Source organism: Hyposmocoma kahamanoa, unplaced genomic scaffold, assembly GCF_003589595.1.
Source record: "Hyposmocoma kahamanoa isolate Upper Pololo Valley unplaced genomic scaffold, ASM358959v1 86, whole genome shotgun sequence".
Taxonomy (NCBI): domain Eukaryota; kingdom Metazoa; phylum Arthropoda; class Insecta; order Lepidoptera; family Cosmopterigidae; genus Hyposmocoma; species Hyposmocoma kahamanoa.
In genome coordinates this window covers 18,156,377-18,171,159 of record NW_020654289.1, presented here as the reverse complement: position 1 = coordinate 18,171,159, position 14,783 = coordinate 18,156,377, and the positions used below count along the sequence as shown (strand labels likewise).

The 14,783-nt window shown below is 39.7% G+C and overlaps 1 protein-coding gene across 1 annotated transcript in view; it reads right to left on the bottom strand.

Moving 5' to 3' along the window:
* The window catches only part of LOC113234950 (protein groucho-like), an 82,098-nt gene that overhangs the window by 12,490 nt on the left and 54,825 nt on the right, over positions 1-14,783 (bottom strand). Inside the window, exons 6-7 of the mRNA XM_026470477.1 lie at positions 10,999-11,197; positions 8,838-8,863 (exon numbers count right to left, since the gene is read on the bottom strand). Coding sequence (XP_026326262.1) covers positions 8,838-8,863; positions 10,999-11,197 — 225 coding nt within the window. The remainder of the gene's footprint in view (positions 1-8,837; positions 8,864-10,998; positions 11,198-14,783) is intronic.

Sequence of the window (14,783 nt, the reverse complement as noted above, 5' to 3'; positions counted from 1 at the left end):
TCTTTAATTACAGCAATAGAATTATAATGCACGTAATCAACTTCTCACGAGTGAGCAAATAATACAGCTCGAGGCAGGATAAACGTGTAGTGAGTAACAAATGAGCATCGGAGCAAAAACAGGCTTCGCGGCGGATAATTGAAATCGCTGCATGTAATTAGCGGTAGGTGGCGCGAGCGGCACGGCGCGTCTTCATAATTTATCTCAATTAGGCGCTTTCGTAATGAGCGGAAGGAGCTCGTTGCGCTTCGTTGTCTGCCGCTTATGAGCGCTGCGCTTCTGCATTCTTACTTCTCCGACTGCTTCTATGACTCAGTTCTTTTCTTGATTAATTTAAAATGTTTCTTGCTGAAACTTATGAAGTTGTTAAACATTGAAACGAAATTAATCATTTCAACGCTACTGTTTGAGTGTTAAGCAGGCTTGTGTCTTCTAAGCGCTGGTTTTAGATAAAACACATTACTTGTCTATTAATTAACGTAAGATGCACATCAAACACAGAGCGCATAAAAAATCCCAAACGAAGAGGAATTAATTCAAAATTTAATTGTATTTTTAGAAAGTTAATATAGTCGTAGTAAAACCTTGTAATCTAAGTTTTGTAGTAAATAAAAACATACAAAATAATTTTACAAAACAACAATTATCGCACAGTGTATAATAAGAGCGTCAATTGTGTGTGCACATACCCGATAACTAACATGCAATAGAGTTTTAATTACTGCGGGCTTGTCTAGTTTTTGTCAAAGCTCGATTGTAAAGTGCCAATTCGTGGGAACACGTCTTTTTATTCGCTTTACAATGGTTGTTCGTAATGAATTTCAACGCTGTTTTCACTGTTTTACACAATACATTAACACTTTGCTCACATTACGAAAAAAAAACATCGTTTCCGCATAAAAAGACTAACAAATAAATCCAGGCGATGGATCATTTTCGTAATTCGAATGTAATATATCATCAAATTAATATAATAAAATAGATAGTAAGAATTGACACTTAATATAAGTTTTCAGTTTGATTTAAAAATCTTCAATTTAATATTAGTTCTCAAACGTAAGAAACAATAATGATTACACATTGGAAATGAAGCTGTTTTTCCGGATTTAAAATCGCAAATATGTATATGTTTTTTCAAACAAACCAAATGCTTCGGGTTCTTTGCCATGGTTACGGCTCACTAAGACAGTGGTAGTCATCAAACACCTAAGTCTAATATTAGTGTAAACTTATTCTATACTATAGATACAAAAATTATAATTCGACTACCTTATTTTTAATTTACCAAAGAACATACCTACACCAATTTTCGTCAAATCATATAAACGACGACGATAAGTTGATTAATAAGTTAAAATAACGATAAGTTAATTGGTTACGAAAAATTTTGTCGTAAATCTTTGTATTGCTCTCGTGACTACTTTTCTTTAATACATATACTAGGCCCATGACTTGTTCGTCCCGTCACTTGGTGTGATAAAAAATTTACACTTCTTCATTGTTCTTTTTAAAATTTTTAATTTTCAATATTAATTTTTATGTCAATGTAATCATATTCAAAGTATTTTACTGTTAAATATTTTTTTATTAAAATACCGGGAATATTGGTTAAAACCTCAATTTGAACTTTGACGTACTTAAGATTATTTAAAATGTAAATCGCGAAGTTTCATTTATTAATAGTACTTTAACAAAGTTCTGAATTTAAATAAACAATAAAGAAGGTGATAATAAAGAACAATTTTACAACGTTAATTCAATATGGGCACTACTAGGTAGTAATTAAGGAAATGCTGGGATATATCGGCGTTTATTATGGCGCAATTAGATGTCGGCGCTTAAACTGTGCTATAAAAGTATAAGAGTCCAATAAACACTTTCAGCAGTCAGTAGCTTTTGGAAAACGGTTTATGTTCACTAGGGCATTGTTATTTGTAACGTTTACGATTGTGGGACACTGAAAAAATGCTTTTTTGGCTTGGACAACATTTAGAACTACACTGGAATCCAGGTTCCAGAGTTGTATGCACATGATAGTGAGTATAGTAAATACATACAAATTGTAAACTGTCCTATAACAATTATATATAACGCTTATCTCCGAATAACAAGAGCAATGTGACGTAAAAATCTTACTGTAAAATAATAAACTAAACAATAGAAATAAAAATAAAACCTGACTTTGTGTGTTAGCCAGCAATAATTGTAGGTAATACACATTTACATGTGTTTACATCAGGTTTTTGTATCAAACACAAAAACATTCCTAAATTAAAACTGTTCCACTACCAAGAGTTATAGCCGGTCGTCATGCGGGGCCGGCCACATGACCACACACGTTGGAAGCGTGACCACAACACAGACGCAGCGGCTGCCTGCTACTTCTGTGGTCACGCTACATCCTATGACCCGTCGGCTTGTCCTACTTCTAGATTTTTATAATACAACACCACTTATTTTTCATAGGTATAACCACTTTGGATTTTGTTCATTCGTCAGTAATTACTTTGTGATTACAATAAAGTTTTGTGAATTGACGACGTCTTGTGTGTTGTTCTACAATTTTGTTACTAATAATTTTTATGTCTGAATCAGATAGATGATGTTTTCGATTTTCGAAAGTTCATTAATAAAAAACAAATAAATAAATTATTTTTTTTGATACTAAGAGACGGGACGAACAAGTCGTGTGCCTGATGGTAAGCGACACGATTGTCCAGAGCAGTTGTAGCGCTACTCAGAGCTCGCAAAAATCGAGAGACACAGCCACTGCTCCCGTCACCCTGAAACATAAATTGACAAGACCTATCCTAGTCAATTTATATCTTAGGGTAAGGTGGCAGTGCATCCCTGGACGAACTCTTTCACAAGGAGCTTTACAACTAATAAACATATTAATACAAAAATTATTACATAGATAGATATTCCAAACTACTGTATGCAACTTCACAATCACTATTACTAAAGACAACTGGAGCTTAATGGTTGCACAGTACGTTGCTCTAATACCATCTATTTTGCAAGTGTCAAAAATAAAAATAAGAGGCGACATAAAAATTGGTGAAAAACTTGGTACATAATTTTAAAACCTGTTTACCCCTTTATCCCGAGGGGCCAGGAGCTACATTGTATCACGTTTCGCTTTGTTTACGAGCGGCACCTATAAAATATTGCAGTTCCGATGCGAATCGGTGAATCGGCGAATGCACCGTATTGAATATTTCATTTGGAATATTGAATCGGCGGGGCTACGCTGCTCGATCGTATAAAGGTCGTATCAGTGATTTCATTCCTGCATGCTTTGTTTTGTACTATTTTTAACATATTGATAATGTTACAAAATTGACGGACGTGTTATTGTAATGTCAAATACACGGCGCTCCTGTAAACCTCCTCTACAAGCTTATCAATAAACAGTAAGATTTTTTTATCGGTTAGGAAATTATAAAGTTTGCAGAAGTTAGTAGCAGAGCCCCTTGTGAAAGAGTTCCAGTCCAGGAAAGTACTGCTACCTTACCTGTTTCTGCCGCCAAGGAGTAATGTCAGCATTACTGCGTTCCGGTTTTGAAGGGTAAGGGAGGGTTTCACCAGCAGGTGAAATTACAGGCATATGGGAATTTTCAACTTATGTCTCAGGGTGATGGGACAGAGGCAGGTGCACCTCAGATCTTTGCGATTTAAAGCTCTGAGTGGCACTGCAACTGTTATGGACAGGCGTGTGGTTTACCATCAGGCGCACGACTTGTTCGTCCCATCACTAAGTATCATAAAAAAAAAGATTATTGCAGCAAACAAAATACAGTGTGAAAGAAAATAACATCGTTATGACAACGATGGAAGTACCCTGCAGTTTTAAATAAAATGTCTTATTTACATCACATCATAAGATATGAAATCCTATACTTTTGCTATGTGAATAACTTTCTGTACGTCCTTTCGTGATAAAAGCGACGATAATAATATGTTCTGTTATCACTAGGTATTAGTTATATTCAAGAGTTCAAGATGTAAAACCAATAACATATAACATCCAGTGCAGGATCTCAAATAGGTTATAAATTGTGTGTCCGCTCTACTTTTGCTTCGACTGATTAATGACAACTTCACGAGCACCGACATCCGTTTAATATCCGTCCGTGCGCATTTCCCCTTATTTAAAAGAACTTTAGATTAATTCTAGATTTTTTTCTCTCTCTTTTGTGTATAAAGACGGGATCGGTGGAGTATTAATATTCGATTCTCTCACGTAGCTGGAGTGCAGCGACAGTCAGGTATTGTTATGAGAGAGGAAGGGGCGGTGTGGGGGGCGGTGGGGGCGCAATTCGATCAGGCTTGCATAAATCGATGCGATACGCCGGGATCGGAACAAAGCCGCAAGCCCAACCCGAGACGAGCAATACCCTAACAACTATGTACAGGTATGACTCCAGGAACGTTGCATTGGGACCTCTTTCAAAACTTTCTATATCAAACAGTCAATTACCAGCAACTGTAACTTGAAAGTAACTTTTTCTGATGATCACGTCGGCTGATTTTTAGATTTGTCACATTAGTGTTAGCAGCACATTACAGATACCTTGATAGCAGCAGTGAAGGTGAAGCTACCAGTTTTCTACGAGTTACGAGATTTTTCTTTTTACTCCCAAAGTCCAGATCTAATTATCTACTGCAGTACACGTTGCCCACCTGCCTCCGGATCTGTATAGGACTATAAGTATTCGACCGTCAGAAAGGAAGTATTCCATAAAGAATTCCAAAACATTTCTGTCTTTTCCGTTTTAAATTTAAGAGCGGTGAAACGCACCTGTATTGACTGGCATGTCTTTGGGTTTGTACAACTGTTACAATAGAGCTAATAATGGAAAATGAAGAAAGAAAAATGAAATAAAACTTCTTTCAGCTTTAGGACCTGGCAAATTAATAAGTGGCTATGATTTTAGCGCCAACACAAACATAGCTCCTTTAAAGAAAAATATGTAACCAGTATCTTCTAGAATCGCTTGATTAGTCACATCACTTTAGCATTATACTTAGTAGAAAACTCCGATTTTGAACACGAACGTGTAAAAACTATTGTACGGAATTAGAATCGTGATATATCTTGAGAAACAAGCACTATTCTTCTTATGATACTAGTTATACAGAGATCTTGATTAATCCTCCAACATTGCTTATAAATTCAAGATACATAAATCCTGTTCAGTGCATACACGACGGATAATCCGTTCGGATGCACCGGTAAGCTATAAACCTATGTTATTCAAGAGCGTAAGAAGATTAACGGCCCCGTGTGAAATTCAGTGCATTGAGTAAATTAACTGTGGTCCGACCATGAGTACAAGCTGTCGATCGAATTTGAGAACTAAAGGAACACAACATACGTTAAATGAGTATTTGATTTATTTCGAATTGATACAGATGTTACAATACATAAAAAAGACACTGAACTTTATGTTGTTTTTGCGGTTTTAAATGAAAAGGGTCAGAGCCGTGACTTTAAAAAGCAGTTTTCTTTAATTGAATTGCTTTCTAAGGTGCGCATCCAACGATTCTTCTGTATAAATTGCTATCGACTATATAGCCAATAAACACGTAAGTATTAGCACTATGCAGCTCTCCATTAGCTGCGCCTCAAAAAGTTACTAAATTCAATTAAAATTTAATAGCACTGTAAATTTATTGGCTGCCAATTTTGACATTCAAGTTTCTCAAGAATCCATAACTAATCTAAACTAACGTACTTTGATTTAATACAACAATTTAGTTCATCGACTAATACATTTTAATGGCCACGGCCACATATTTTTTACCATAACCAATAAACTTAGAAACGCAACCATTTTAATATCAATATTTTGTAAGTTGCTTATCTGTATCGAAATTTATTATCTTAACTCGTTTGGAAAATGGCAGTAGACTGGTTCAAGATCTGCCCCCAGGTTGTGAGATAGATATCAATTTGCGGATGCCTACCTCCGCCAGTACAATACGACCCATATCAGATCCTTTCGTTCGTGTTTCAGCTTACCAATACTAGATTCGACAGAGATGTATTGAAAGATGTTCAAGAAAGATTGAGTATTTATTGTAAATGTTGGTACTTTAGGGAAGTACGAATAGATAAGAAGGAAAAGGTTTATATTCTTGCAAGGGCAAATTCTTGGATATTAGTAGGTGACTTTGCAAATCTGAACAATGTATTTAATAACGTTCTTTAAATCAACAAGTGTAGGCGCAAAGGACCCTTAATGGTTTCTTTTCAATAATCCCGTCGCCTACAAGTATCCTTACTTAGTATAACTCCCGAGAGAAAAAGTAAAACACCGCAGACTACCGTGCAATCTGTTTCACTTTAGGGCGTCTTAATAATTACAAGTGGCCATTCCTTCCAATTAAGAAAAGTCTCCGACGATAAATTGCGAGGGCTGTCGCAGCACTCCGCTCGAGCGGCCGCGGCGTTGTTATACCGCGCGTAAACATACCTCTAGGGCTGCCACTCCCAACTAAACTCTCGCTCGCAAGCCTCGCATCCAAACGCACACATCGCTTCCACAATTTTATTTTAATGGTTTAATAAAGCGCCGAGTCCCAGCAATTCGTATTTACACGCCCCGCTGCCACCTTAATTAAAGGAGCGCACTTTCAGACGCTCCTCGACTTAGGCATATCGAAGAACAAACGCAAATTTATTCTGACCGGAGGTTTTTTCGGCATCTATTAAATAAAGAAGTCGAGGAGAATGCTAAACAAGGTTGAGCGGCCCTCGCCCTGCGAGTTTTCCACTTGAAGTGGTGTGCGGATGTGGGGTGGGATGGGGTCGCGGGGGCGTTATTCAGAGTGGCTTAGATAAGGTAAGGAGGATGAAGAGGCGAGATGCGCGGCGTAATGAACCGGCTCCGAGCAGTTTTTGTGTGGTTCGGGCGCCCAAATTGAATATTAGGCGCGATTTGAGAGCGAAAGAGCGGGCGGTAGAAATAAATCCGCGGTTATTATGTTACCCAAATGAGATTGTGGAAGGGCCCTGTTAGGTTTAGGGCCGCTGCTCAATTTCCCGTTGGTGTAAATTGGCAGTCGTAACCTCGGCTATTTTGTGGGAATTTAAGCAGCTTTCAAGAAAGTCGTCTGCATAAAATATGGGTACAATACTAGGCCGCGGCTATTACTTAGGACATTATAGTGCTCGAACGAATTTCATTAAAATAAACAAATCGCGAAGAGTATACCTTAGTCCACAAAATAAACAATGTGCTTGTCGATGTATCGGAAAATCAAACACGAGGATGTTTGCAAATAAACATTGGCCGGCTGCAACTGTGTAGCACCTCTGTGATTCGCAGTAAAAACATTTGCCGGCCAAACGGCGAGGCACGAACTGAGTGAAACCTGACGCCCCGGCTGCGGCAGCCAAGACGCGCTTGGTTTATGTAAACTTTATTAAGGCGTGCAGTTCTCGGGCCCCATCCCCCGTTTCAAATTGTAAGGCGCGTCCGTGCATTACTCAGCTCGCCGCGTGTTTTCACAGATCGACGGCTCCGTGCGCCGACTGCTAACGCCAACGCCGCATTGGGGTCATACTGCACGGTAAACTCTTCACGTTCCGCATCAAACTTATACGCGCTTACCTAGCTAAGTTTCTTAACAATCTTGTCAAAGTATGCTCTGCGACTCCCATTTCGTTATGGTGTGGCAGTCTCTTTATTATCTTCACGAACGGAAAGATTTCCTTTATAGCGCTGCTTCAGTAAATGGCCTTTGATGGTGAGGTGATTATTTGATTTGACAATGACCTGCAATAACTGAGTGGTACAAAGAAAGTCATTTAGGTACATAACCTCCGCAAAGTGATATTTCCGGTCCGAAATGAACAGTTGAGGGCTCCACAATGAGTAAGGAATAGTTGTTTCTATCGTTTGTGGGTTAAAAATGGATTGTAACAAAAGTAATCAGAATGAGGAATGTTTCTGCAAATCCATCAGAAGTGGGTTAGTGCAACAAAGACAACGTTACAAAGTAGCGGGGGTACGGGTATCGATTCGCATGCATTTCGCTTGCAGCGGTGCACGGTGGTGGCACATCTGTGCGGTGGCTGCGTTCAGCCGAGCACAACAAGGGGGCGGCCCCCTTGCCCCCCTGCCATCAGCTCTCGGTAGCACGATAGCCGACATTCGCAACACCTCGCGAACGCACTCGGTCCCGAGCTCACTTCACTCCAGGGTTGCGGTTGACATGCTTTAAAATTTAGCACCCGAGGGATTTGTGTGATTTTCTGTGTAGATTCTTTTAGATGGGATACGAAAGCTTTCGAATTTATTTTAAACGAGGCTTCTTTATCTTCGCATTTGTTCGGAAAACATTTTTAACTGTTCTTTTAACACAAATACATTTGCAAAATTCGACATCGGTAAGCTCTTTTTTATTAAACTTCTTACAGAATTTAAATCAGCACTGAGTATTGGCATTAAAAAAGCTAATTGTACATAAGGATTAGAAAGTAAGAATAAGTACATAACTAAAAATAAAAAACTTATTTCGTATATTTAATACGAACAAGTTCAAGCATCTTCCGCGCACGTTGGGAGCGGTAATAACGCAATTTATCAATTTCAGTGGGTCCCAGCCCTGGCGCGGCGAGGGTGTGCCACTTGCACCACCCACTTGTTTCAGTCAGGGCCGTGTTATGAAATCAACGTGTTCGAGCGCAACACTCCTCTCCACTCCGCGTCCGCATTCCCAAATGGAAAAGGCAGTATGCTGAACAAACCGGAATTTTTCAAAGCAAAATTTTTGCTACTGAAATTTTAACAAGTTGAGTAAAAATTGGAAAAAGTTGTACTCACATGTCGTTCCTCTGCTGAACTGATACCTGTAACCAAGGGAGTAATATCAGACACGGTTTTAAAACAGAGAGGGCGAAAAATTATTATTTTTGGCAACAATTTCAGAGCACATTTTATAGAACGGTCCGTTGGATCGGAAAAGTGAGATTCGGTGGTTAATTTTGGCTTGACGTATTTATATTTTAATTAAAAAAAAGAAGTTTTTATACCCTGGGGAAATTGTGTATAATGACTTTGTATCATAAAATACTATTCATACCTTAAATCAAATTTATAAATCACCTACTTACTACCTTTCGCATATAATTTGAATGCAGAAAAGCTTCCAGTGTCAATAACATGACTGGTACATATAACCGAGTATCTATAGATACGTATACCTGAACATACTCTGATATGTGTAGTGAGATCTGGTCGGGTGTAAAGTGGCCTATGAATATTGCAGGCCGGCCGACGACGGCACGTCACGCATCCCTCGCGGTCTGCCCCCACTCCACACGTTCGGAAATTTCAGAATTGCTTACCACACCACATTATATTATCTAATTTATTATTACTTCCAATTTCGTGTACATAGAAGGAAGTCATGGATTTCAGAAAGTTTTTAAGGGTGTTAAACATCCTTTCTCTACTAAGGGTACACGTTGGTATAGATACAATATGTAATCAGAATGACACAGTTTATATTTAATTTGAACTTTAATATATGGTAACGTAAGTTACCTAATGTTAAATTACACTTTGGCATGACTGGTGCGGTTTTTTAGTTTGATCCAGTGTGAAAATAATGTTGAGCTTTCGTTTCGATCCATTGTATAAAGGAAGCTGTTACTATTAGTAATTCAACTTGCATATCTATGTAACCTCACTACAAGTACCCATGCAGACATCAAAGGCCTCACGCCTCGCAGCTCCGTCTCTAGTTTGTGAGCAATTGCAGGCGCAATCCTATTACTATGCACACCTCGTACATATGTACTACATAACGGCACACAGACGGCGCATTAGCGCCGCATGCATTGCTACAATTAATTTAAATTGCAATAGCTCCAATTATTGGCTAGCTATTCCACTCTACTATCTAGCGTGCGGTGTACATTACAAACGCAATCATGCATTAATTAACAACATAATAAAATGTTCAGCTAGTGTAGTGGCGATTCGAGGCGATCATTATTTATTTTAATCCTCGTACCTATGTACAATCGAGCAGCATTAAAACGCGGTGGAGTTCGCGGCCCCACACACTCAAGTCACCCGCAAAATTACGTTACTAATTGACTAAAACACGCGACGCTCACACCGGCAACGAATAATTAATTGAGCGCGGGCAAGGTGAGGGTGTGGGGGTGGAGGCCCATCTGCGCGGTAACTCTTACATCAGTACACCGATAATGGCACAAATTAGCCGGGGAAGTGGCGGCGCGGAGGGCGCGGGCGGCGCGGGGGCGCTAAGCCGGAACATCCCGGAGCGCAGATTACCGCTTGCTTTTGTAATTAACCGGAGCGACGGGCGGCTTCCAAATCCATTTCTGTGTTACATTTTCATTTGTGGCGCTCGTCCCCGCCACCGCTCCCGGATTAAACTCTCCGCCGAAACCCCCCCTGTTTGTATGCCACGAATAATACTCCCCAGCGAAATTATAAACCACCTATTCGAGTGATTGATAGCGGAAACTTGAAAAATATTTTCCTCCTATCTCCGTTTACCTATTCTAACCAAACACACGGGTAGACAGACACCGATTCGGGGAAGTGACTTATTCATACTCTCAAAGCAATATCGGGAGAGCCGTAGCCGTCAGCGATCCGAAAACACGCAAACAGTGAGTTCAAAAAGCCTCTCGAAGCTGGTAAATATTGAAACAGAAGTGGGATCGGAGACGTCTGCCGCGGCAGGGCGGAGCGGGGCGCTCGGCGCAGCGGCGCGGGCGGGAGTACTAATAGTCTCCAGTGGCACCCGGCAAACAAGACGATCGCAAACACACGACAGCTCTAAAATATTCATCTTATGTATCGAACCGTTACGTCTCACTTGTGATTTGATCTCTACTCTATCTCGCATCTACAATCGACTTTTTTTGACTCGACGTCGGTTTTATGATACGTTATTAATGACTTAGATAAACGAAGCTCGAAACGACGAAACTAAATTTCTTACCATTTCCTTTGTCATCTGGTCTGTGCAAGTCAGGCGGTTTGGCTAACACTGAGAGGGGATGGTGAGGAACTCCGAGGCCAAGGAGGCCTGCTGGGGGCAGAGCTCCTTGGCCCAACAGCGGAAGCGGCGGCGCGCCGTGCGCTGGGAGGTGTGCGGCGTGCATCTGCTGCAGCAGTCGCGGCAGGTCCGGCCTTTGTTGCTGGAAATAAACAAGAAACTTAAATATCATCATCTATTTAATTTCCTACGATCATGTGAAGCGTTTAAGTCTACCTTAAAAGGACATAATGAAAGACTAATTACATCGTAAGACATAAATTGTCTTAACTTATGAGCCCATTATCCTGAATTGTGCAACTGGCCCTGAAGGTTCCGACGTAATTGGAAATAATCGACTTCAAAATACAACAGATTGGCAAAGTAATGTAACGAGTAAATTACACTCTCACAGCCCAATATGGCTGAATGAAATCACCTCATTTAAAGTCTAGAGTAAATAAAACGAGCACTTTTTAGTTTCGAGTGTCGACAGTCAAAGTGAATTGATGTGTCACCGCAGAGCTCCGTGCATTTTTAAAACGGTGCCGAGCCAAATTAAAAAGTCCTCCAAGGGCCCCCTGCGCACAGCTATATTTTAAATTTTAAATGAGAGTTTCGCCGGCGGCGGCGACTGAGCGAAATTGATTACTCCTTCTCCATTATTCCGCTTTTTCCACTTTTCCCGTTTTCCCGCGCTTCCCGTTCCTATCTAGTCTCGTTTAACGTTATTATTATACGCTGGATCTTCCGTCTGTAGGCACGGGGTTGGACCATCGCCCGCTGTCGTTTGTGCCCGACGCCGCCTCGCCAAGCTTTTGCCGCTCGGACGAACACGTTCTTTTTTTAGCGGTCGAAAATTAATTGGATTTTCGCCGAGGGTGGAACATATTTTTTATTGGCCGCTCACGGCTGTGATTTATTGTGTGTCAAAAGGTGGCGAGCGCCACTTAGTTGGAGTGTTTTTATACAAAGGGATTTTTTAATTTGTATTATGGAGACGTAGTTTTAGTTTATCTGAATGAATCTTCTGCCTCAACGATTTGTAAAAAATTGTCAACAGCATTTACTTAAACTGCCGGAAAAGTTGAGCATAAGAAAATACTTCTAGTGCGTTTGTGCAGCGTTCGCACTTCGCATCTGTTTGCTGTGATAAAGCATTCGTACTTACATAATAGAACAATCATCATCATATCATCGAGACGGTCCTGGGGGCGATGCAGATGTATCTCGGGTTATAGGATCTCAACAGCCCCCAGCCGCAATTCGTCGAGTAATTAATTATTCAAAACGACTATTTATTAACGTTTTAAGGCGAGACCTAATTACTCAGCGCGACGGCTGCGGCTGGCGAGGAATCTAAATTATACAAAGCCACGTCTACGGCTGGTGTGACGTGATCCCACAACAAAGCTATCGAGAACTTTGAAGCCTCACACCTCGACTACCTCGCCCGCCACCCACCGTCAGCCACCTCGGCCTGTTGTCATGAATGACAATAACGTGCCTGGTATCTCACCGCGATATTTTTTCCACGGCGCATATTTAGACGTGATTAAATAGCGATGGAATCGCCGGGGATTAAAACTCGTTCCCCTTAACGACTTTTCCCTTGGTTTGCTTATCTTCCCGCGAACTTTGCTGTTTATATAATCAGCCAAATTAAAGTTCGCCGTTTTCGTTCGAGGCAAAGGAAGATCTTTTTTTGTTATTTGCCTGCCTATGATATAAATGTAAAATGGATAAAGGTTCCACAAAAAATATGTAGATTTATAAATATGTTTTTCCATTTCCAGCAACTCTATACGCGGATACAAAATGTATTTATTCTACAAATACGTAAGAGTACACTTCGAGGAAAATGTGACCTTAAGGCAGATTTATAAAGATGTCACCGGTGATAGCAGCGGAATATTGTTTCCTCCCTTGGCGTTTCCGCAAACAAACAATGTGACGTGCATTTTATTATCGGGGCGAGGGTCGATTTAGACGTTTTATGAAAATGGCTTCAGCATGTGGAGACAAATCTTCTTTATAAGATTTATAGTAAACTAGTAATATACTTTATAGTATTTTTATTATTCATAGTTCACGTTTCTATTTAAATTCTCTATACAAACGAAACGTACGCAGGTAGACGTATATGTAGACTTCATAAACACTTCAACAACAATAGGTCTTAGAAAAAATTTCCTATCTAGTCTTATATGTTTATAACAACCCCTTACAAAATTTTGATTTAAGAATTATAGATAGATATATATTATAGATATAGAAAATTTTGATTCATTAGTGTATAAAGCGAGTCTTTTGAATATAATGGCACAATGGTACACGAAATCATAATCAAAATTACATTCGAGGTGAATAATCGAGGAATGAAATTATTTATCTATTGTTATTTCATACATGTTTCGGAATTCTAAGAGACGCGCTTTATCTCCAAATTCTTTTATCACGAGAAAAATGCTCCGCCGCGTCCGGGTTTTCACGCCACATTTAGCCCTGTCTGTACGCAGGATTATACTCGATTTATAAATGGATAGCAAACGCCGACAGAACAGATTTTTTCAATATCAAGCACATAAAAATCCTTTACGATATTTTTTCTACAATAAACATTTTTTGTTGTTTAATATCTTCTATTACGAAATAATAATATTTACTTGTTTACTACTCCGAACACATAAATCGATAAGTCAAAATGTATTGCTTGCAAAATTTCAGAACAAAATACTCCAAAACTAGGCTTAGCGGAAATTAAAAACATACGCATTCATGCGTAAAACGACCAATTTGACTATCAGCGCACTTACAAAACTATAAAAACAAACGGCTTAATGGCCAACGTCAACGTCTTTGTAAATTAAAAAATGCTTAATGCTATAACATTTTAATTGGTTGAGCAATTAGGGGCTAAGTGGCAAATGAGTAAGCGAGTAATCTTAGCGTTAACCTACAATTAGTTGGTTTTAATGGGAGCTATCGAGACGGGAGAGGAAAATTTCCACTAACACACTTAAATAATTAAACGTAGTTAGTTTGCGGTTAAAGCGCATTAAGCGCTATTATGTAGCGATTGCCCGCCGCCCGCGCCGACAATATACCGCCTTCCCCTCACCCCGGATTAAGATATTGCACAACTTTAACAAAGATCTGACAGATGGATGACTTATGAACTTTTATGATCACTTGACAGGTGGATAATTGCTTTGAAATATTGATAAATAGTAAAATAATAACCTGCAGCGCCATAAGAGGTCTTACGCATATGGATTATCGTGACACTATTTTTTAATCTAATCGTAAACTTTATCGTGATTTATATTGTTGAACAAACATATGTAAAACGTGCATATGGGTATATGCACGTATACCGTACCTATTTCTGAAAACAGAATGGGACATAAACATTGACAATGAGCAGTCCGCTTCGTAAACTCCCGATCTTTTTAAAGTTTATAGTCGTTCCACAATAGATTGCATGTTAGGCATGAATACACACCATAATTTTAGAATTATTATAAACAATTGTTTGCGCAGTCTGTTGTTAAAGCAGTTTGTCCGTGAAAAGGTATAAAACGGTAACATAAGCTGCAGAGCGAGTAGTTTATTGAAGGGGGAGCGAGGGGGCCCCGGGGGCGCAGCTCACGCACCATTAGGTCGGGAGTACAGACCTCCAGCCGGTGGCGGCGACACGCGACGCCGACACGTGTTACACTTTCAACGTAATTGCTTCTAATCACATA